The following is a 22,993-nucleotide window of genomic DNA, read 5'->3' as shown; positions in this document are numbered from 1 at the left end:
GCCTGCCTTTGTTCCCTTCTTTTTTTGGGGGGGAGAGGGTACTGAGTATTGAATTGGACTTTTTACCACTGGGCTACATCTCAATCCTTTTTATTTTCTATTTTGAGACAGAGTCTTTCTTGTTAAATTGCTGAAGGTCTCTCTGAGTTGCCAAGACTGGTGTGTACCGCCAGGCCCAGTGACTTGTTCCATTCCTATCTCTTTCCTCATTAAGCCTCATATTATAGAAATATTCCTACAATTTGTTGGCCATAGTGGTGCATGCCTGTAATCCCAGTGACTTGGGAGACTGAGGCAGAAGGATCACAAGTTCAAGGCCAGCTTCAGCAACTTAGCAAGGCCATAAGCAACTTAGGGAGATCCTCTCCCTCAAAATAAAAAGTGCTGGGCATAATATAGCTCAGTAGTACAGCACCTCTGGGTTCAATACCCAGTACCAAATAAAAAAAAAAAGAATGAAAGAAATAGTCCTATAACTTGAGCTCATCTGGGCTTTTCTCTCCCTCCCTTATTCACTCATTCATCAGTTCACCCACTAAACGTTTATTATCTACCAAGGATATTACTGGGTGCCAGAGATAGAGATAAATATGATTGGGTCTCTGTTATTGAGAAGCTCACAATCTAGAATTTTCCCAATTTCTTCCTAAACACATTTTTTCTTTTCTTCATTCTAGGATACAATAGAACACTACAAAATTTTTATTTTTATTTTACTTTATTTACTAAATAAAAATCCATGTAGTTGGGTTGGGGTTGTAGCTCAGTGGTTGAGCACTTGCCTTGCATGTGTAAGGCATTGGGTTCAATCCTCAGCACTACATAAAAATAAATAAATAAATAAATAAATAAATAAATAAATAAAACTTTATACACACACACACAGAGAGAGAGAGAGAGAGAGAGAATTTTAAAAGAAAATCCACATAGTTCCAGAGGCAGTTCTTCAGAAGGAACCTTGCCCTACTCAGACAACAGCCCAAGTCTGCACCTTTGTGCTTCTTCCAGAAGTAACTATTCAGATATCTGTTTAGTTGTGGTTCTACAGAGTCCCTGTTGATATCCATGGAAATCTTTGAATGTAACCTTGCTTGTCATGAAAAAAAGTTAATAAAGGTTTGTAATCCCAGTGACTTGGGAGGTCAAAGTAAGAGAACTGCAAGTTTGAGGTAAGCTTGTACAACTTGGTGAGAACCTGTTGCAAAATTTTAAGAAAAAATAAATAAATAAAAAGGGTTGGGGATGTAGATGAGTGGTAAAGCACTTCTGTGTTTAATCCTCAGTACTGAAATAAATAAATGCATATTTGACATCCAGTAATAATTCTCTAAATAAAGTGTGGTACATACAGCTAATAAGATAATACACACCCATTACAAGTATGTTGTAGAACATATTGTACAAGATAATTCCAATTTTGTAAAAAAATATGCAAGCATTGAAAAAAAAAGACTGGCATAATATACATCAAAAAGAACAGTAGAGGTGCAGGGGTTGTGGCTCAGTGGTAGAGGGCGCACCTAGCACATGTGAGGCCCTGGGTTCAATCCTCAGCACCACATAAAAATGAATACATAAAATAAAGGTATTGTGTCAAACTGCAACTAAAAACATACATACATACATACAATAAATGGCAGAAGAACCAGGTGCAGTGGCACATGCCTGTAATCCCAGTGGCCCAGGAGGCTGATGCAGGAGGATCACAAGTTCAAAGCCAGCCTCAGCAAGGGTGAGGTGCTAAGCATCTCAGTGAGACCCTCTCTCTAAATAAAATACAAAATAGGGCTGGGGATGTGGCTCAGTGGTTGAGTAGCCCTGAGTTCAATCCTCAGTACCCCCTCCCCCCATAAAAAGCAGTAGAATTTGGGGTGTAGTTCAGTGGAAGACTGAGTACTTAGCATATACAAAGCCCTGGATCAGTCCCCAGCACAAAAAATAAAACAAATCAAAACAGAGCAGCAGTTATCTCTAGATAGTAGGGTATAAGTAATTATTGCTTTCTTCAGACTTGATGTGCTTTCCAAAATGTTTATATTGAATATTTATATTTTTGTAATTCAAAAAAATGTGTAATTAAAATGGAAGAGTCCTTGCCAGGTGCATGCCTGTAATCTCAGCAACTCAGGAAACTGAGGCAGAAGGATCACAAGTTCGAGGCTAGTCTCAGCAACTCTGCAAGACTCTCAGCAATTTAGCAAGATCCCATCTCAAAAATAAAAAGGACACACACAGTTAATAAATATTTAAATGAAAGGGTCCACATGAACACAAGGACTGTGTTTTTACGTATCTTATATTGCTTATAGCACTTTAGGAGTGATTTATAAATGGTGAATAACAAGTATTATTAACAAGACTGAAAGTGAGCATAGAATTGCAGGGCCACACTCTTCCCCTCAAGTATCAGTCCATTCTATGTTAGAATTTTTCATCTGTGTATATACTCAAACTTATCAACTGTGGGCAATCTTAGCTTAGTCAAAAAAAATATTAATGATTTGAAGGCTCCAGGTTGAAAAGTTCTAGATCATGAATGTGAAACAGATGTATTTCTCTTACAGTGATAATAGTAACCAGGATCTATTGAGTACCTGGTATGTCAGGCAGGTGTGGCAGGTGTATATCTCATTATCACATTTAATCATTTAATTTTTTTCTTTTTTCTTTCTTCTTTCTTTCTTCCTTCCTTCCTTCTTCTCCTTCTCCTTCTTCTTCTTTGTGTGTGTATGTATGTATGTGTTGCTGGAGATCAATCTCAGGGCCTCACAAATGCTAGACAAATGCTCTACCACTGAGCTATGCCCACAGCCCCCTCATTGAATTTTTTTTCAGTACTGGGGATTGAACCCAGGGGCACTTACCACTGAGCTACAGCCCCAGTCCTTGTTATTTTCTATTTTGAGACTGAAACAGTGTCTCCCTAAATTGCTGAGGGTCTTGTTCAACTACTGAGGCTGGCCTTGAACTTGAGATCCTTCTGCCTCAGCCTTCTGAGTCATGGGATTACAGGCAAGTGCCACCTGAGCCCAGCTTCATTTAATCTTAGTAACATCCTTGTGAGGTATTATCTCAATTTTACATTTTGGATGCTGAGGTTCAGAGTTGTCCTACATCCAAATCATGGCAAAATCATGATTTGAATCCATCCTTATCTTTTTTTTTCAGTACTGGGGATTGAACCCAGCTGCACTCTACAATGAGCTACATCCTCAATCCTTTTTATTTTTGAGATAGATGCTCTTCTAAATTGCCCAGGCTGGCTTTGAATTTGAATCTTCCTGTCTTAACCTCCCAGTTAGCTGGGATTACAGGCTTGCACCACTACATCTGGCAGATCCTTGTCTGACTGAAAAAGCCAAGCTTTTTCTAAGTGTGCCAGTATTTCTGGGCCTGTTGGCACAAGTCTGTAATCCTAGCTACTTGGGAGGCTGAGGCTGGAGAATCACAAGTTAAAGGCCAGCCAGGGCAATTTATTGAGATTCTGCCTCAAAATAAAACTCCCAAAGGACAGAGGGTTGGGAGTCTAGCTCAGTGGTAGTATACCTGGCACACTCAAGGCCCTGGGTTTAATCCCCAACACCAAAAAATAAAAGTATTTATCTTGGTTTGGAGATGTGGCTAAGTTGTAAAGCACTTGCTTGGCATGCATGAGCCCCTGAATCTATCCCTAGTACACACACAGACACATACAAAGGCTGAAGATATAGCTAAATGGTAGAATATTTACTATGTGCTAGGTCTGGGGTTCAATCCTGACTATCACACACAAAATTTTTAGTTGTAGAGGGACATAATATCTTTATTTATTTATTTGTATGTGGTGCTGATGATTGAACCTAGTGCCTCACACATGCTAGGCAAGCACTCTAACTCTGAGCTAACCCCAGCCCCTTTAACTCTTTTTTTTTTAGTATTTATTTTTTAGTTGCAGTTGGACACAATATCTTTATTTTGTTTATTTATTTTTATGTGGTGCTGAGGATCAAACCCAGGACCTCACATGTGCTAGGCGAGCACTCTACCACTGAGCCACAACCCCAGTCCCCCTTTAACTCCTTTTTTTTTTTTAATCTCTCATATTAGAGCTGGTGCACATTCCTGTAATCCCAGCAGCTGGGGAGGCCGAGATAGGAGAATCGCCAGTTCAAAGCCAGCCTCAGCTAAGCAACTCAGTGAGATCCTGTCTCTAAATACAATACAAAATAGGGCTGGGGATGTGGTTCAGTGGTTGAGTGCCCCTGAGTTCAATCCCCAGTACCCTCCCCCCCCAAATCTATTATTTTGGAGCATTTTGTTTTCTTCTTCTTCTTCTTCTTCTTCTTCTTCTTATTATTATTATTATTATTATTATTGGCACCTAGGATTGAACCCAAAGTCATTTTACCACTGAGCTACATTCCCAGCCCAAAGTGATAGGGTTTTGCTGCATCGCTAGGGCTAATTTTGAACTTGAAATCCTTCTGCCTCAGCCTCCTGAGTAGCTGGGATTACAGGCATTATCCATCACTCCCAATTCTTAATTTTTATTTTAATAGACATTTATTTATTTACTTATTGGTGCTCTGGATCAAATCCAGGGCCTTATACGTGCTAAGCAGGTGCTCTATCACTGAGCTAGGCCCCTAGCACAATAGACTTTATTTTTATTTATTTTAGAGTACTTTTAGATTCATTGCTAAATTGGGTAGAAAGTTCACAAAGTTGCCATATATGCTCTTATCTATACTTGGGCACCTCCCTCTCTGCACAAGAGTGGAACATTTGTTACAATCTGTGAATTATTATTGATACATCATTGCTAACATCTGTGATTAACCTTAGGGTTTGCTCCTGGTATTGTATATTACATGTGTTTGATAATGTGTACAAATATGTATCCACTATTCTAGTATCCTGGGAAGTAGTTTCACTACTCTAAAACCCTGCATTCCTTGTTATTCATTTCCTTAATGTGATTGTTAGTGACTACATTCATTGTATGGACATAACCAAAATTGATTTAACCAATCCCCTATTATTAGATATTTAGATTATTTCCTTATCTGTTTTATTTTTATTTTGGGGGTGCTACTATTGAACTCAGGGCATTAAGCATACTAGGCAAGCACTCTACCACTGAGCTATTCCTCAGTCCTTATTTATTTCATATTTTGAGACAGGGACTCCCTAAAGTGCTCAGGCTAGCCTCTCAATGCTCCCACCTTGGCCTCTGGAATAGCTGAGATTGCAGACATGCATTATGCTCCCCCCCCTTTTCTCTTTTAAAGATGTGAAAACTAAGACCCTGTAACTAGAAGAGTGACTTGTCCAAAGTCACCTGGCTGAAAAGTAGGAAGAGTTGAGATTAGAAATCTGGTCTTAAGCTACCATACTGCCTCTAGCATTAATAATATACCATTTCCCACCTTCACTTAGGTTGTCTCCCAACTTGAAAGCTAATGACCAGGCATTCAACAACCAGAGTGACCAATTGTCCAAGCATGTGTTGAGGAGGGCAGGCAATACAGTAGAACTCCGTGGCCCAACTGAGATGTAACAAGCAGAAAATGCAAAGGGGCAGTACAAGGATAGAAATAAGCAGAAGGTGGGAGGTGGGTACACAGGATAGCAGTTAAGATACAGAGAAAGCTGAATTTAGGAAACCTAAACCCAGCGTGGGGAGAAGAACTCTAGCATTTATCTCTACATAGGAGAAAGCAAGATAACCTCAAGGCCATGGGGGAGGTAGGGAAGGATAAGGCTACTGGGAAAGCGACTGAGAAAGGGAGGGTAAACTCCAAAGGATTACAAGGCCAGAAAAGGCTTAGCCTGAAAAGGAAGAAAGGCTAAAGGCACAGAAGCCTAGAATGGACACTGTATTCCAAAGGAACTCCTTTCCCACCTGAGCCTCTAGTATCTCAGCTACTAAATGCTGTGCAGCCCTTAGGGCAGGCGTGATAACGTGAGGAGGTGGGTTGTAAAGTATTCTAACTACAATAAAGACTGAGAATGGATTCCCGCACATATATTTTTTTTTAAGCCAGTAGGCCTAATGCTAGTGGTCCCTACCCTTTCCCCACTTCTCTAGCCTTCACCTCAGCCACACCCACATGCTAAGGACTATCCAGGCGGGGGAGCTTGAGTGTGTTTGCGCGCGTGCGTGCTCGTGCGTCTGAGAGGCAGAGACAGAGACCGAGACAAAAAGAGACAGGGTGAGAGAGGGAAAGAGGGAAAGCAAGAGAGAGTGAGTGAGAGAACGAGAAGAGAGACAGACAGACAAGGACGGGAGAGAGGGAGAGAGAGAGAGGAAAGAAGGAAGGAAGGGAGAGAGCGAGAGCGAGAGCGAGAGCGAGCAGAGCTATCTGCCCTGGTGAGGAAAACTACTCTAGAGATAATGCAGGGAGCTCCTGCAGGAAGACTCAGGGAGGAGATCCCAGAACTTACCCCAAGACCATTGAGGGAGTGGGGGATGGCTTTACACGACCTGGTTTGGGGGTCGTCAGACAGTAACGGTTACTGCATAGGCGTTGTCACAGAGCCAGACCCATTAACCAGCCCTGGGTGGCTGGAGAGCAAGCTTAAGACACCCCATAACTATGACTCTCCGACTGGTTAGGGGGGCCCTAGGCTGCAGACAAGGGGAGGAGGGGCACGTGAGGGCTGGGTCCCTGCCCCCCCCATCCTCTGCTGTCACTCATTACCCCAACAGTCGCCCAGGGGGCGGGCCCCGGAGAGGTGGGGATGGGGGGAGGGTAATCTTGGCAGGCGCCTGCTGCATGGCGTAGGTAGGGACTGCTGAGGGGGGCGGACGCCGGGGGGTTGAACACGAGTGGGAAGCGAAGAGAGACACGGGGAGGGGGAGGGGACCGGGAACCATTTGAATGAGAGGAGGGGATCACGGGTAGAGTGGGCTCCAGGAGGTAGGGCGGGCACGGGTGTGACGGGGGCCAGACTCTTGAGCCAGGTAAGGGAAGCAGGTGCGTAGATCGGTGTTTTTTGTGGTTTTAGTGTACTAGGCCCCATGGTGGAAAGGGGGCACCGCCTTCCCCGGGGGCGGGCTTCAGAGCTCCAGAGGCTATCTTTTCCTTCTCAACTAACGGGGCCCCGGGCGGGGGCTCAAGCTCCATCTCCGGTGACTATGCTCCACTCCGTAATTTCCAGGCGGCCACTGGGCTGGGAGTCTCGCGCCGGGGGCCGGCGCTGTCTCGCGAGCCCCCTCCTCGAGCCAGCCAATGGGGTTGGCTGTTGGCGCCGCCCGCCCGCCTGGTGCAGAGCGCTGGGCGCTGCGAGCGGCGCTGCCATTTAAAGGGGCCGCGACCCCTGTCCCGGCTGCTAGGGAGGGAGGTGGAGAAGGAGCGCGGGGCCGTCGCTGTCTGCAGTTCTAGGCTTGTAGCCGTTACACTAACCCTGCCGCAGGTAGGGGTCGGGCCTGATCAAGCCGAACCGAATCTGCAGGCGGGATCTCGCAATAGCCGGGAAGGGGGTCTGAGGAGAGATCGTAGCTCCAAAATGTCTTCCTGTAAATGCCTGAGGTGGGGGGGTGGGCAACAGGAGAAGGGAGAACTGGGGGAGCTGTGGGAAAGGGGGACGGGGCTGAAGAAGTGGGCTACCCTGAAAGGTAACTAAGGGGGAAATGATTAGGAAGGGCAGTTTGTGGGGGCGGGGGAAGGGCTGAGGGAGGACTGGGCTACGCGGGGAGGGGGGGTGGGGCCAGACAGGATGGGTAACGACTGAACTGGGGGGCACTGAGAGAGTGAGGAGGGAATAGAAACTGAGGCCATGGGGGCGGGAAAGGCTTCTTGGTGGTGGGGCTATGAGAGACTCTGAGGGGGCGTTCAGCCCGACTTGGGGGGGGTGAAAGGTAAGGGGGGAGGGGAACTGGGAGTTGCAGGGTGGGGGTCGGGCGGGTAACGACCAACTGCCTGGCGAGTGTGGGCTCAGGGCCAGGGCGGGGAGTGCCACTCCCCACAGAGGGCGCTGTATGTGGTGGGGGGGAGTGGTCATTAGGACTAAAGCCTGTAGAAATGCTAGTTGGTTGGGGGGGGGGACTGTTCGTGAGAAATCCAAGTGGATGATGGGGTGTGTCCCAGAGCCTATAGGAGAAGGAATTCTGGCTAAGACCATCTCTACTGCCCTCTTCTACTCCTAATCTGCAGCCCATATCCAGCCATCCTCATGGACCCCAGTGATTTCCCCAGTCCATTTGACCCATTGACCCTGCCAGAGAAGCCCCTGGCTGGAGACCTTCCAGTAGACATGGAATTTGGAGAGGATCTGCTGGAATCCCAGACTGCCCCAACTCGAGGATGGGCACCCCCTGGCCCTTCTCCATCCTCGGGAGCCCTGGACCTGCTTGATACCCCTGCTGGCCTGGAAAAAGACCCTGGAGTAGTCTTGGATGGAGCCACTGAGCTGCTGGGGCTTGGAGGGCTGCTCTATAAAGCTCCCTCCCCCCCAGAGGTGGACCATGGTCCTGAGGGGACCCTTGCTTGGGATTCAGGGGATCAGACCCTAGAGCCTGGACCAGGGGGCCAAACCCCTGAGGTGGTGCCACCTGATCCAGGGGCTGGGGCAAATCCCTCTTCACCAGAGGGGCTGCTAGAGCCTTTGGCTCCAGATTCTCCAATAACCCTGCAACCCCCCCATATTGAAGAGGAAGAGACAACCTCCGTAGCTACCAGGAGAAGGGGCTCCCCTGGGCAAGAGGAGGAGCTTCCCCAAGGGCAACCACAGAGCCCAAATGCCCCCCCTAGCCCTTCAGTGGGAGAGACTCTGGGGGATGGAATCAACAGTTCTCAGACCAAACCTGGGGGCTCTAGCCCCCCTGCACATCCTTCCTTGCCAGGTAGGTTGCCTAATCATCTGGAGAATCAGGGCTGGGAGGGGCAAGGAGGGTGGCTAGGTACTTTGGGAAGTAGGGGGGAGGAAGAGGAGGAGGAGAGTGAAGAGATAAGTCTAGGGATATGTGTGGGTAAGGAGTTGGGATTTGGGAGGGAGGGGGTTTCTGATGAAGAAGATTATAGAAAATAGGGGTTGGGGGAGGCATAGGGGCTGTGTCAGAGAAGTGGGGTGGTTTCATAGAGTGGGATGCAAGAAATGGGTTTTGTAGGAGAGATTCCCTTTTTCTTATCCCAGTAGGTTATTGGTGCCTGGTTCTTCCTTCAGGATTTGGGGGAGGACAACAGCTTCTGGAGCCCCCAACAGCATAGGATTTGAGGGGAATGGTAGAAATGTAAGGTCTAGGATCGCATCTCTAATAGGGGAAGGATAGCCTAGACCTGAAAGGCTCTAGTTTCTCCTTTGCTTTGCCTAATGGTGTCCTCCAAGCTGTGACCAGGGTCTTAGGACTTATATAACTACCCAAGTCTAGGGGAACCTGCCCATACGTTGATGTTTTATTTTCCTCTTGTTCCCTTTGGGTAGTTTTGGGTTTGGTTTTGTTGGTAAAATATAAATTCTCTATGAAAGGTATGTTACCTATATTGCCTCCCCATGATTGAGACAGAGAGCTGATGGGAAGGGGTAGGTTATATTTTTAATGGAGAATAGCTGCAAAACCCCCCACCCCCCACCCCCCGCTTAGTACAGAGCCTGAGGTAACCCTGAGAGGGGCCCCAAGAAGCCACAGGCACTCTTGAGTTTTCCCTTTCAGTTTTGAATAAGTTCTTCCCCAGGAATGGAGGTGGGGGTTGGGCCAGGGAGGGGGTGGTGAGGGCAGGCTCAAGATTTAGGCTGCTTTCTGCTTCCTTTGCAGGAGATGGCCTGACTGGGAAGGCGAGTGAGAAGCCGCCTGAGAGGGTGAGGGGGGAGGGGATTGGAAGGAGTCTGGTTCCCCCTATAGCTCTGGGAAGGACAGACCCTTCATTTTCCCTCCCAGATGTTGTTCAGTGGAGAGTGTGTATAAGGAGAGTTAGGAGGAGGGAGGGAGCTCTTGTGTCTACTGCTTCTTAAGAAGAAAGTCCTGCCTCCTTTTCTCCCCTCCTCTTAAGGGATGGGCCAAGGGTCCCTACTCTCCCTTCCCCCTCCCTTGTATTGCCCCCCCACTAAACCCTGTACTCCTATTAGCCTGGCTCTGGTGTCAGTTTTCCTCCCTCCCATGTTTCCAAGGTACAGAAGAGAAGCGAGCGCGTTAGGAGAGCAGAGCCTCCAAAACCTGAGGTTGTGGATTCCACTGAGAGCAGTGAGTAGGATTTGAGGAAGCGTGACCTGGGGATTCTGGGTGTGAAGAGTGGAAGGTGGGATATGGCAGGGCATCGATCTTCTAGCTCCTGTAGTCCCTCACCATGCAGAGTGTGAAGTGCCTGTCTCTGCTATGGGTTGGCATGGGAACCAGGGGCAGTGGGGGAGATTGAAAACAAGAGCAGTGAGAATGGAGAGTTTCTTGTTTCAGCTATGCCATCCCTGTCCCCAATCTTCTCTCCTGGAGCCCCTCCCTTCCCCTCTCTGGAAGATTACCAAATAACCGAGAATGACAGACACCAGGAGCTTAAGCTACCAAAGGAATGGGAAATAGGGTGTAATGGCCAAAACCGCTGGGGTCCTGGGATCAGGATTGAACTAACTTGGTCTCATCAGATGGCTAAAGACCTGGTCTGGTAGCCTTTTCTCACTGCTCCCTTCCCTTCCCACTTCCTCAGTTCCAGTGTCAGATGAGGATTCTGATGCCATGGTTGATGACCCCAATGATGAGGACTTTGTGCCATTCCGGCCCCGGCGCTCTCCTCGCATGTCCCTACGCTCAAGTGTGTCACAGAGGGCTGGGCGCTCTTCTGTGGGCACTAAGATGACTTGTGCACATTGCCGGACACCACTGCAGAAGGGGCAGACAGCCTATCAGCGCAAAGGGCTGCCTCAGCTCTTCTGCTCTTCATCTTGTCTCACCACTTTCTCTAAGAAACCCTCGGGCAAAAAGACCTGTACCTTCTGCAAGAAGTGCGTGAGGGTCCTAAGGTGTGGTGGGGGGAGGGACGAGGCAGAAGTAGTGGGATCAGACAGAGATTGGCAAGAACCAAGCAGAATGGCCCTGGAAGACAGCAATTTTAGGGAGAGGGTCAGACAACATTTTGCCCTGGTCAAAAATCCCAGATGAGTAGAAAGCTGCTAAAATGAGGGTGATCCTGAGTGAATTTTCAAATCTGTTCCCACCTCTAGGGAGATCTGGAACACCAGGGATTCGGTCGTGGCGCAGACTGGTTCAGGAGGTTCTTTCCATGAGTTCTGCACATCTGTCTGTCTCTCCCTGTATGAGGCCCAGCAGCAGCGCCCAATTCCCCAATCTGGGGATCCTGCAGATGCCACTCGCTGCAGCATATGCCAGAAGACTGGAGAGGTGAGGATACTCAGTGGGGGCTGATTTGCAGAGTCTGGCCATCCCTGACCTGCCCCTTCAATTCTGGGGCTTTGGGGGCCAGACCCTGTGGAAAAGGGGAGTGGGGAGGAAAGGCAGCCATCATGAGGGAGCATATTCAAGGATAGAGCTATTCCAGGATGTATGCAGCTGGCCGGCCTTGCTTCCCAGGACCTCACCATCAAGTCGGCAGCCTGATGCACAGGTTGGGGGGTCTCTGGGCCCACTGTCTGCTGTGAAGGTCTAGGGTGAGGTGGGAGGCTATCCTTATATTGGGGTGGGCGGTAGTAGCCAGAACTCTGCTCAGGGTGTGTGTGTGTGTGTATGTGGCAGGTCCTGCACGAGGTCAGCAATGGCAGCGTGGTGCATCGGCTCTGCAGCGATTCTTGCTTCTCCAAATTCCGAGCCAACAAGGGACTGAAAACCAACTGTTGTGACCAGTGCGGGGCTTATATCTACACCAAGACCGGGAGCCCTGGCCCCGAGCTTCTCTTCCACGAGGGCCAGCAAAAGCGGTTCTGCAACACAACGTGCTTGGGGGCATACAAGAAGGTGGGGCCGAGGGAGTAGTGCATTAGAGGGCTGTGGAAGGGGGTGTGGTCCTTGGGTGATAAATAAAGGTGCCTGATGGGTCGAGGGCTGGGACAAATAAAACAAATAAAGGGGGTTTCAATTGTATCTGTTATGTTTTATTTTTGAAGCTGGCTGGTGGACACACAGGTCTTTGTTATATCATCATCTATACTTTTTTGTATGCCTGAAATATCCATGTTTAAAAATTTAAAAAATAAAAGCGAAGGGACAAATCCAGCCTCAGCCTCTCCTTCCCCATCCTCACAGAAAAACACACGTGTGTACCCATGTGTCTGGTGCAAGACCCTGTGTAAGAACTTTGAGATGCTATCACATGTGGATCGTAATGGCAAGACCAGCTTGTTCTGTTCCCTGTGCTGTACCACTTCTTACAAAGTGAAGCAGGCAGGGCTCACTGGTAGGTGCAAAGCCCTCTTCTCTGAGACCCCTGCTGGCCTTCCTTCTACCTCCCATACTCCCCTCTTCTAAAGTAATCCCTGCTGCCCAACCTCAGCCCCAACCACATCTTCCCATGGATTTTCTGTTCCGTCTTTGCACTGCCTTACACCTCCTGTGTGCTCTTTCTATCTCTCACACACTCTCTCTGTCTCTTTCTTTTTCTCTCTTTCTCTCTATGCCCCAGGCCCTCCCCGACCCTGCAGCTTCTGCCGCCGCAGCCTCTCTGACCCCTGTTACTACAACAAGGTTGACCGCACAGTCTACCAGTTCTGCAGCCCCAGCTGCTGGACCAAGTTCCAGGTACTCCAGACCCTAGACCAGGGATAAAGGGTGTGGCAACAGAGAGAGGGTAGGAAAATTGGGGTAGGTAGGCCTGGGCAGAGAAGAACAAGCCTGACTCCCCTCCCGACCAGCACCACACACATCTTGCCCCTCCCTTACTTGTCTTCCTTCCCTCCAGCGCACAAGCCCTGAGGGGGGCATTCACCTGAGCTGTCACTACTGCCACAGCCTCTTCAGTGGCAAGCCTGAGGTCTTGGACTGGCAGGTAAGACCCTCCCACCCCCACCCACATTTTGCCACACGTCTGAAGGGGTACTTCTGCTGGGCTCCTGCCAAGTTCAGTTGTCACAATTGTGCCCTCCCTGCCTTGTGCCCTCACCTCAGGAGCAGGTATTCCAGTTCTGCTGCCGTGATTGCTGTGAGGACTTCAAGCGGCTTCGGGGTGTGGTGTCCCAGTGCGAGCACTGCCGGCAGGAGAAACTTCTGCATGAGAAACTCCGATTCAGTGGAGTAGAAAAGAGCTTCTGCAGTGAAGGTAAGTAAGTGAAGAATGGACAGAGCCACGGCCATGGAAAATGACAGAAAAAGGAGCAAAGCTTACAAAGTTGTCAGGCAGAGCCTTCTGCTCAGGTTGCTCTACCTTATCTATTTTAAGGCTTTGGGCACAAGAGGTTGTTTAGAAGAGGTTTGGGGTGTAGCACCTTGAAAAGGTTGGTTCTCATGCCTGTGCCTTATCTCTGTATCTCTGGACTCTTTGTTCTTCCCCTCTTCCCAGGTTGTGTGCTGCTGTACAAACAGGACTTCACTAAGAAGCTGGGTTTGTGCTGCATCACTTGTACTTACTGCTCCCAGACCTGCCAGCGTGGAGTCACTGAGCAACTGGATGGCAGCACCTGGGACTTCTGCAGTGAGGACTGTAAAAGCAAGTACCTGCTATGGTACTGCAAGGTAAGGAGGATCAGCATGTCAGAAAGGAGGGGGAGAAGAGAGCAGGGGTCATGGACTGTAGTACTAACATCAGAGCGAAGCTAGATCTCCAGGGAAGGGAGCCAGTCTCCAGTCTCCAAGGTGGTCCAGTCTCCAAGGGGAGGAGCAGGGCTTATCCCAGGGGAGAGGGCCCAGCACATTTTAGAAAAGCAGGTCTGACCATCCTGTCAACGCCCTCAGGCTGCCCGATGCCATGCCTGTAAGCGCCAGGGGAAGCTGCTGGAGACCATCCACTGGCGTGGGCAGATCCGTCATTTCTGCAACCAACAGTGTCTGCTGCGCTTCTACAGCCAGCAGAACCAACCCAACTTGGATACCCAAAGTGGGCCTGAGAGCCTCCTGAACAGTGAGTCCCGGGCAGGGGGCACACTGTTAGAATTGGCGTGGGCTCTTCTAATCTTAGGCCCAGCCCTTCCTTCTTCCTGTGTTGTATTCACCTCATCCGTGGCCAGAACTACAATTACTATGCTTTTTAGCCTCCAGACCCTCCAGGTACCAGGGGGAGTCTTGTTTAAATCTTCTTGGAGTGACAATCTACTCATTTTTTTATAAGGGTTATATATTTTAAAGAGTGGGTACCTACCTAGGTAGGATAGGGCATGTGGAGGTTGTGGTTAGTTTTCAGAGAGAAGGAAGTATCAGCATAAGCTCTGCATTTATTTCTTTGTTTGTTTGTTTTGGTACTGATGATTAAACCCAGGGGCACTTTACCATTGATCTACATCCCCAACCCTTTTATTTATTTATCTATCTATCTATCTATCTATCTATCTATCTATTTATTTATTTATTTATTTATTTATTTATTTTGAGACAAGATGTTGCTAAAGTGCTTACAGCCTCACTAAATTGCTGAGGCTGGCCTTGAACTTGCGGTCATCCTGCCTCTGCCTCCTGAGCTACTGGGATTACAGGCATGCACCACCATGCCCTGCAAGCTCTGCATTTAACCAAAAACTGATACTATTTTTAGAATGTTACCTTGTTCCTTCTGCCACTCCATGGATACCAAACTCCTGAAGGCCATCTAAATGGAAGATCTCAAACTGTAGGGTTTTGGGGAAAATACAGTGTCTTCTTCTTAGTAGCTAGGAGCAATGAATCTTGTTGGCTGCCATTGCCAGGGCCCAGAGAAGACTAGACCTGGGTTGGCAAGCAGGGGAAATCCTAGACTTCCCATTTCTATTTGATATGCCTCTTAATGAAACTCTCCTGGAGCAGGGGTAAGGAAAATGAGAGCTAGTTCCTCCAATGAGAGCATTCTTTTTTTTTTTCTGATCTACAGGTCAGTCTTCTGAGTCAAAGCCCCAGACACCCTCTCAAACCAAAGTGGAGAACAGCAACACAGTGAGGACCCCAGAGGAAAATGGGAATTTGGGCAAGGTCAGGGCAAAAGCCAAGGGGGAGGATAATCTCTAAAGGAGGGTACCGTAGTTGGTGGCACTAATGTTCTTGTCTCCACAGATCCCTGCAAAGACCCGATCAGCTCCAACTGCTCCCACCCCTCCTCCACCCCCACCCCCCCCAGCAACACCCCGCAAAAACAAAGCTGCCATGTGCAAGCCGCTAATGCAGAACCGTGGAGTTTCCTGCAAGGTGGAGATGAAGTCCAAAGGGAGTCAAACAGGTGAGCCAGGGTACCTAGATGCCACAGGCTATATTTCAGAGTCCTAGGCTACCAGACCTATGCCCACAAGCTGATTTAGGACATTTCTTGGGTGGTCAAAAGATCATACATAAGGTTGTCCTAGAATCAGAGTTGTCTCTCAGCCTTTGGTTCAAGAGCAGTTTTGTGACATTGAATACATGTTAGAGCTTTTGGGGGTGATGGGCTAATATAAGGTCCTTGGTCCATTGTGACCCATTTAGCCAGGACTCTGAGAAGATCCCTTTTTTGTCAGCAGAAGAGTGGAAGCCGCAGGTGATTGTGCTGCCCATCCCAGTGCCCATCTTTGTGCCAGTGCCTATGCATCTGTACTGCCAGAAAGTCCCAGTGCCTTTCTCGATGCCTATCCCAGTAAGTTTTCCTGCCCTTTCTAGCTAGGTCCTCCTTTACCCTTCCAGGATTGAGACCATCCCTTTCCCTTAATCTTTTTTTTTTAATTTATTTTTTAGTTGTAGTTGGACACAATACTTTTATTTTGTTTATTTGTTTTTATGTGGTGCTGAGGACCGAACCCAGGGCCTCTCACGTTCTAGGCGAGCGCTCTACTGCTGAGCCACAATCCCAGCCCTCCCTTACTCTTTATCATTGTCCTGCTTATCTGCTGGTATGGTTCTTGGCATTTAGTTGGGATTTGTGCCCCCAGGTGCCTGTGCCCATGTTCTTGCCCACTACCTTGGAGAGCACAGACAAGATTGTGGAGACCATTGAGGAGCTGAAGGTGAAGATCCCTTCCAACCCCTTGGAGGCTGACATTCTGGCTATGGCAGAAATGATTGCAGAGGCTGAGGAGTTAGACAAGGCCTCATCTGACCTTTGTGGTATGTTATGGATGGCGGCTATGCCAGAGACAGGGTGCTACCAATCTGTCTGTTTAAGGGGGTGGAGGGTGATGATCTTGGTGCCAAATCGAATGGGGAGTGCATTTGGGAGCAGCCCCTGAAAGCCTGTGAAGGTGCTGGGCAGGAGATGCAGTGGCTGAGCCAACTTCTTTGTCTCCCAGATCTTGTGAGCAACCAGAGCGCCGAGGGACTTCTGGAAGACTGTGACCTGTTTGGACCAGCCCGTGATGATGTCCTGGCCATGGCTGTCAAGATGGCCAATGTCTTAGATGAGCCTGGGCAAGACTTAGAGGCAGACTTCCCCAAAAGTGAGTAGGATTTAAGGTTGTTCCCACTGAGTATTAGAACATCCATGCCATCAGGAAAGGACCCTAAATAGTGATCATTGTGACCCTAAGGCAGAAGGTTCTAGTATCCAAAATAGAAGGGTTAAAATAGGTATACTGTTTTTAGACTTCCAGTCTTATTTTTTAAACATTTATGGTTTTTCTTTAGTTAAAAGTAATTGTGATTTTACCATTTTATCATCTTCATTTCAAGGCTCTACAGTTCAGTATTGTTAAGTATATTCATACTGCTGTGAATGTTTGTGTTTGGCACTTTTGTATCTTAATCATATTTTTGCTGGTTCTGTCTAGTCCAAAAAAGCTGTATAAGAGGCTCATCTTTTGTGTATGACTAAAAAAATAAAAATAAAAAAGAGGCTCATCTTGAGTCAAATGGGCAAGTAGCAGAGGTGGTGTGGGAGGACTATAGGGTTGAGTTCTTAAGAAATTGATTTTTTTCTTTCCCTTCTATTAGATCCTTTGGACATTAATCCCAGTGTAGACTTCCTCTTTGATTGTGGCCTAGTGGGGCCTGAGGATGTGTCTACTGAACAAGACCTTCCCCGAACCATGAGGAAGGTAAGACTGGGGCTACTGTATCTATAAAGGGAGAATGAAGGCCCAAAGGGAAGGGCTGCTCTCATAGCCAAGACAGCAACCTTCCTTTGACCTTCCTAACTTCCTTTTTCCAATACTAGACATACTAAGGTAAAACCAAACTTTGTTCTTCCAAGTTCACAAGATTATTAAATCTGTTTTGGAGCTCTGTGCCATGGAAGCTTTCTGTATTCTTACATCAGCCCCGCCATCCCCAGTGGTAAATACTGTCCTGATTAGCTTCCATGGTGCTCCTAGCCTTAACACTGTTACCACGCTTCTTTCTCTTCCCCTCCAGGGTCAAAAGCGACTGGTGCTTTCTGAAAGCTGTTCCCGGGACTCCATGAGTAGCCAACCTAGTTGTACTGGTCTCAATTATTCATATGGTGTCAATGCTTGGAAATGCTGGGTACAGTCAAAATACGCCAATGGAGAAACCAGCAAGGGTGATGAGTTACGCTTTGGCCGTAAGTACCCAGGAGAGGAAGGGAGAATGGAGAATAGGAGAAGGGAATAGGGAAAGAGGCTATACCTGTGATTCAGCTCAAGATGTCTAGGAGTGATAAGGGTGTGATGGCTTAAGGTTGCCTTGTGAAGATGGGGAAGAGTTGTTGATTAAAGGGAGATGCTGTCTAGGTTCAAGGCTAAGTGCTCTTTGTAATTGGTGGGTTTGTTCACGAGCTCATATGACTAAAGGGTTAATGGTGGTGGACCTAAGTGAAATATTCAATGTGGCATTTTCTTATTTCCATCTACCTCCACCTTGTATCACTGCAGCCAAACCTATGCGTATCAAAGAGGATATTCTTGCCTGCTCAGCTGCTGAGCTCAACTATGGACTAGCCCAATTTGTGAGAGAAATCACTCGACCCAACGGTGAACGATATGAACCTGACAGTATCTACTATCTATGTCTTGGAATCCAGCAGGTACCCCTCACATGCTGCCTCACTTCTCATCACTCAATTCAGCAGGCAGGGTCTTACTAGAACTGTTTCTAGCCCCATCCTTGACATTTTTCTCCTATCCCAAACAGACATCTTGCCTTTAACCTTCTATGACAAATAAGACACAAGATGTCAGTATTGTTGTAAAATCAGAGCTCGATTCCAGGACCATTGGTCAAGAAACAGTTTTCATTGCTCTCTGGGTCCCCCTTGCAATCCTTGAACCCATTCTCAGACGAGAGGAATGGATAGGACAGGGTTCCCACCTAAGTGGGGGGTAATGTTTAACTCCCACTGGGAAAGATCAGCCATATATTACCTGAAAAGGGGGTCTGGGCTTCTGAGGAACATCTCAAACCCTCCTCTTCTAGCAAAGCCTCTGTACTTCAGAGATGAAGGGACCTGGGGGAAAACACTCTGGGTCATCTAACCAAGCAGCTCTTTCCCATCCTCTTCTAATTATCAAGGACACCACGCCTGGGGCTACAGCATCATTGTCTTGCCACTAGGATCTACAGTGTGGCTTAATGTCTGTCTGTTTTTTTTTTCCCTGCAGTACTTGCTGGAAAATAACCGAATGGTGAACATTTTCACGGATCTTTATTACCTGACTTTCGTTCAAGAACTCAACAAGTCTTTGAGCACCTGGCAGCCCACACTTCTCCCCAACAGTAAGGGACAGGATCGTAGCAACCCTTACTCCTATCTTCTCTTCCTCCAATGCATCACTCAAAGAGTCCTGTGCTCTCTGGCCTGCCACTCTTCTCGAAGGATCTGAGGGCAGAAGCATGTAGCTGTTTTGTCTCAGGGTTTAGAGCTGGAGGAGCAGGACCCCCTGCTCTTGAACATGAAGAGAGAATCAAGACTTAGGTGTGAGCCCAGGAGTTTTGAGGTCAGCCTGAGGAGCATAGACCCTCTCAAAAAGAAAAAAAAATAAAAAGTCTCAGGTCTGAAGAATTATATATAGGACTAATAAAAGATGGCCTGGTTTTGGGTGATAAGTAAAGAAAGAAAGAAAGAAAGATGTTGTGGGGACTACTTGAGGTTTTATATCTACCTGCCTACAACTTGAGGGTGATGAGAGAAGCTCCAAATGCAGGTGGAAATAGTATAAAATATGCCCAGACCTACCATGTATTATAACCAAGTGTCAGGGTTTTATATACAAATGAGAGGCATGCAGTAAGTGTGCATGCCCAGGACCTTGGGTTGGAAGAAGCGGTTGGGTTTGGGAAGTTAATTCTCCTTACCTGGCCTCTCCCCTTGCCCATTGCAGATACAGTATTCTCCCGAGTAGAGGAAGAACACCTTTGGGAGTGCAAGCAGCTGGGGGTCTACTCGCCCTTTGTCCTTCTCAACACCCTCATGTTCTTCAACACTAAGTTTTTTGGGCTGCAGACAGCTGAGGAACACATGCAGCTCTCTTTCACCAATGTGGTACGACAGTCCCGCAAATGTACCACTCCTCGGGGCACCACCAAGGTGGTGAGCATTCGCTACTATGCCCCAGTCCGCCAGAGGAAAGGACGAGGTATGAGACTGTCCCCTCCTTTGCTTTTGCCCCTTCTCTGCTTTTCCCTGCCATGTCCCACCACACTTGCTGGACTGGCCTTTGCCGCTGACTTTCCTCTCCTTCCATTCCTGGGTTTGTATAAAAGGTAAGAATAGCTGGGTGCAGTAGTGCAAACTTGTAATCTCAGCAGAAGGAGGATCTCAGGTTCAAAGCCAACCTGGGGAACTTGGCAAGACCCTGTCTCAAAATAAAAATGAAAAAGGGGTAGGGATGTTGCTCAATGGTGGACCATTTGCCTAGTATGTGTGAGCCCTAGGTTCAATCCCCATTACTGCAAAAAAGAAGAAGAAAAAGCCTGGCACAGTGGCACATGCCTATAATCCTAGTGACTTGGGTGGCAGAGGCAGGAGAATTGCAAATTTGAGATCAGCTTGGGCAACTTAGCAAGACTCTGTTTCAAAATAAAAAAAATATTGGGGATGTAGCTCAGTGGCAAGTGCCCCAATACTTAGAACCAGAAAGGAAGGAAGAAAGGAAAGAAAGAAGATAACTAGCTAATCCTTCTAGATGACAGGCAGTAGCTGTTACATAAACAGGAGCTCACTCAGCTGCTTGTTCCCCACCTTTCCTCATTTTAAGGCAGTTTACTTGCCCTTTTTTGGGGGAGGGTGTGGTGGATAAGTAGGAGGAGGTGCTCTTAGAGAGTAAATAACAGGCTTTCTGTGATTCAGAAGCTACATCTTCCTTCACATTTTTCCCTGGAATTCTGTCCCATCCTGAGTACAGCTCCCAAGGTCCCTTCTCTAGATCTGAACCTCTACTGGACTCCAATCTACAGGGGCTTGGAGCCATCATGGTTTCAATGTCCTGGAAGGCAAGCCTAACCTTGCAACAGGGTCTTTTTAAATCAGTTTGTTTGTATAACTTGTGAGATCACCTCTTCAAGATGTCAACTGGAGGAGATCATAAAAAGATACTTTGACAGCAAGAATTAGGGAGGGCTGCAGAGCAATACCCCTACAGGATGTTTAGTTGGTATGAAGAGACTGGCTGACTCTTTTTCCTGCCCTTTTTTTTTTCCAGTGCTGGGGTAGAACCCAGGGCCTTGTGCATGCTAGGCAAGTGCTCTACCACTAAGCTACATTCTAGCCCCTTTTTTCTTTCTCTTTCTGTTTCTTTTCTTTTTTCCTTATGGTACTATGATTGAACTCAGGGTCTTTTGCTCGCTTAGTGGTAGACCACTAAGCCATTTCCCTGGCTCCCTTGCTTACTTTCTCTTTCTCTTCTCCCTTTTTGTTGTGTGTGATACTGGGAATTGAACCCAGAGCTTCATGCATGCTAGGCAAGTACTCTACCACTGAGCTACAACCCCAGCACCCCTCCTGAGGTTTTCTGTTTTTGTCCTAGGCTGTGTTCTGGGAGGTGCTCATTGAGCATGTGCTCTTAATGAGTCTAAGTCATTTCCCTTTATAGACACAGGTCCTGGGAAACGAAAGAGAGAAGATGAAGCCCCTATCTTAGAGCAACGTGAGAACCGCATGAATCCCCTCCGCTGCCCTGTGAAGTTCTATGAATTCTATCTCTCAAAATGGTAAGTTGGTGGGTTTGCAGGCATGTGGACCCAAGGGATACACTTTGCCTTGGCACTAATCTTCTGTTCTCCCACTCCCACCATTGTAGTCCTGAAAGCCTCCGAACTCGCAATGATGTGTTCTACCTGCAACCTGAACGGTCCTGCATTGCCGAGTCACCTCTCTGGTATTCTGTGATCCCTATGGACCGCAGCATGTTGGAGAGCATGCTCAATCGCATCCTGGCTGTGCGTGAGATATATGAGGAATTGGGTCGTCCTGGGGAGGAAGACCTGGACTGAGTCTATGTGCCACCTATATCCATCTTTCATATCAATGTCTGTCCTGTGGTCACATCTCACAGGGTGACTGGCCCAGGAAACAATGCTACTCATTTTGAAGGGCCCTGACTGCCCCTTTCTACTCACCCATTCTCTTCCTTTCCTAGGAACCCCTGGCTTTTACCTTCTTCTATACCACTTGACAACCACTGCGTTCCAGTCTTCTGTACTCAGGGGCTAGACCCCCAGTGATGGGCAAAATCTAGTTAGCCCATTTTCTTTTTGCTTCAGAGCAAAACCTTTCTTCTGGGGCCAGACTCTGGTGGAGTGTTAATAGCTCTGGTGATCCTGTTGGCTTTGGGTTTCCTGACCCATCTGTGTTGGTGAAGCCCCTTGTTCCTAGGTCTAACCTAGGGAAGAACTCAGCTACCTTCTCTGCCCTGTGCCCACTCCATTCCCTTCTCCCTCTTCCCCAGTACCACACAAAAGGGTCTTGTCTGAAAGGTGTGAAAGAAATGATAAAAGTAATGAGGGGACCATTTACCCAAAACACAGAGCTTAGACACTGTTCCCCTCCCATAAGAGATAATTGGATGTTGGCACCCTCTCACCACTGTGTTCCCCGCCCTACCCTGGCAAGCACCAATCCATGGTGCTATAATCTAAAGAGATCCAAATGCTTTCTTTTCCTCAAAGGCAGAGAATGACTCTAAGTATGGGGAGCAGACTCCTTTTGTGCAGACTCCTGTCCCCTTGGTTTATGTGTTTGTCTCTCTCTGCCATCTTAGGTTGGCATGAGCCATGGTGTCAACATGCTTAGCCCCTCTGTAACTGCCTCCCTTTAGTTCTATGGACAGAGCTCCCAAGGCAAAAACTACCTTCTGACTTGGAATGGGGCTGGGTTCCCCCTCTTGTTCTCTCTCAAGACATCTTAAGAGCCAGGCCAAGCCTTTGGGGGACTGGGTCATGCAAGATGGGGTCTGTGGTCACAATATTGGTGAGGAGTTGTAGGCATGGGGCCTGCCCTTATTGCTTACATCTTCTCTTTTCCCCATCTTGATTTTGTAGGCCCAGAAAACTATTAGTGTCTGGCAAAGGGGATACCCAGCTCTTTCCCTGTTGGCTTTGCTGTTCCCCAGACTCCTTTTTGTGTTTTTATAACTGTCACCAGTTTAGCCACTGTTTAAATTGTATATATTGTTCTGAGGCGCCTGGCCTGTCCCTTCAGTGAGCCATGCCCGCCCTTGTGTTGTAGTGAGAAGCTGTTGTCACAACTAACCTTCTGTCTCTGGAATTGTTTGTTTCAAATAAAGAGTTAAAATTGTCTTTTGCCTTTTATGGAGAAGGGAGAGGTGTCTGGAGGGGTGAGGGATGTAGAAGAGCAATGCTGTGAAACTTCAGATCTCTCAAAATATAAAGAAGTCAGGTGTCTCACCTCAGTTTGAGAATCATTCTATCCACTTCATTGAATGAATCTCCTTTTTATAAGTTTCCAAACACTTTCTGGGCACACTGGTGCACACCTGTGGTCCCAGTGACTCAGGAAGCTGAGGCAGGAGGATTGCAAGTTCCAGGACAGCCTCAGCAATTTAGCAAGACCCTGTCTCAAAAATAAAATGAATT

At 47.6% G+C, this 22,993-nt stretch overlaps 1 protein-coding gene across 11 annotated transcripts; it reads left to right on the top strand.

The window, feature by feature from the left end:
- The first annotated feature begins 6,115 nt into the window (after window positions 1-6,115).
- On the top strand, window positions 6,116-22,694 carry Zmym3 (zinc finger MYM-type containing 3). 11 transcript variants are annotated; one of them, XM_078034675.1, is made up of 26 exons: window positions 6,116-6,194; window positions 8,139-8,827; window positions 9,737-9,780; window positions 10,090-10,162; window positions 10,620-10,914; window positions 11,134-11,311; window positions 11,469-11,534; window positions 11,663-11,881; window positions 12,170-12,320; window positions 12,546-12,661; window positions 12,822-12,908; window positions 13,028-13,178; window positions 13,419-13,591; window positions 13,811-13,976; window positions 14,916-15,013; window positions 15,095-15,257; window positions 15,532-15,647; window positions 15,940-16,114; window positions 16,297-16,443; window positions 16,937-17,040; window positions 17,357-17,525; window positions 17,836-17,987; window positions 18,562-18,676; window positions 19,282-19,536; window positions 20,992-21,109; window positions 21,199-22,694. In XM_078034675.1, the coding sequence occupies exons 2-26, from the start codon at window positions 8,158-8,160 to the stop codon at window positions 21,389-21,391; spliced, it is 4,194 nt and encodes a 1,397-aa protein (XP_077890801.1). In that variant the 5' UTR covers window positions 6,116-6,194; window positions 8,139-8,157; the 3' UTR covers window positions 21,392-22,694. The 11 variants fall into 11 exon arrangements, with proteins under 11 accessions (XP_077890801.1, XP_077890802.1, XP_077890800.1 ...); XM_078034676.1 differs by lacking the exon at window positions 6,116-6,194 and adding an exon at window positions 6,203-6,352; XM_078034674.1 differs by lacking the exon at window positions 6,116-6,194 and adding an exon at window positions 6,681-6,767.
- The last annotated feature ends 299 nt before the right edge of the window (window positions 22,695-22,993 follow it).

The sequence above is a fragment of the Ictidomys tridecemlineatus genome, chromosome X (genome assembly GCF_052094955.1).
Source record: "Ictidomys tridecemlineatus isolate mIctTri1 chromosome X, mIctTri1.hap1, whole genome shotgun sequence".
NCBI lineage: Eukaryota > Metazoa > Chordata > Mammalia > Rodentia > Sciuridae > Ictidomys > Ictidomys tridecemlineatus.
This window is presented reverse-complemented; position numbering and strand designations above follow the sequence as displayed.

Excerpts from the sequence above, each read along its gene's own strand:
- Zmym3 (XM_078034675.1), top strand. The coding sequence starts at position 8,158 with ATGGACCCCAGTGATTTCCCCAGTCCATTTGACCCATTGACCCTGCCA. Across the intron at positions 13,179-13,418 it reads AAAGAGCTTCTGCAGTGAAG|GTTGTGTGCTGCTGTACAAA; the intron begins GTAAGTAAGTGA and ends CCCTCTTCCCAG. Across the intron at positions 16,444-16,936 it reads AGAGGCAGACTTCCCCAAAA|ATCCTTTGGACATTAATCCC; the intron begins GTGAGTAGGATT and ends CCCTTCTATTAG.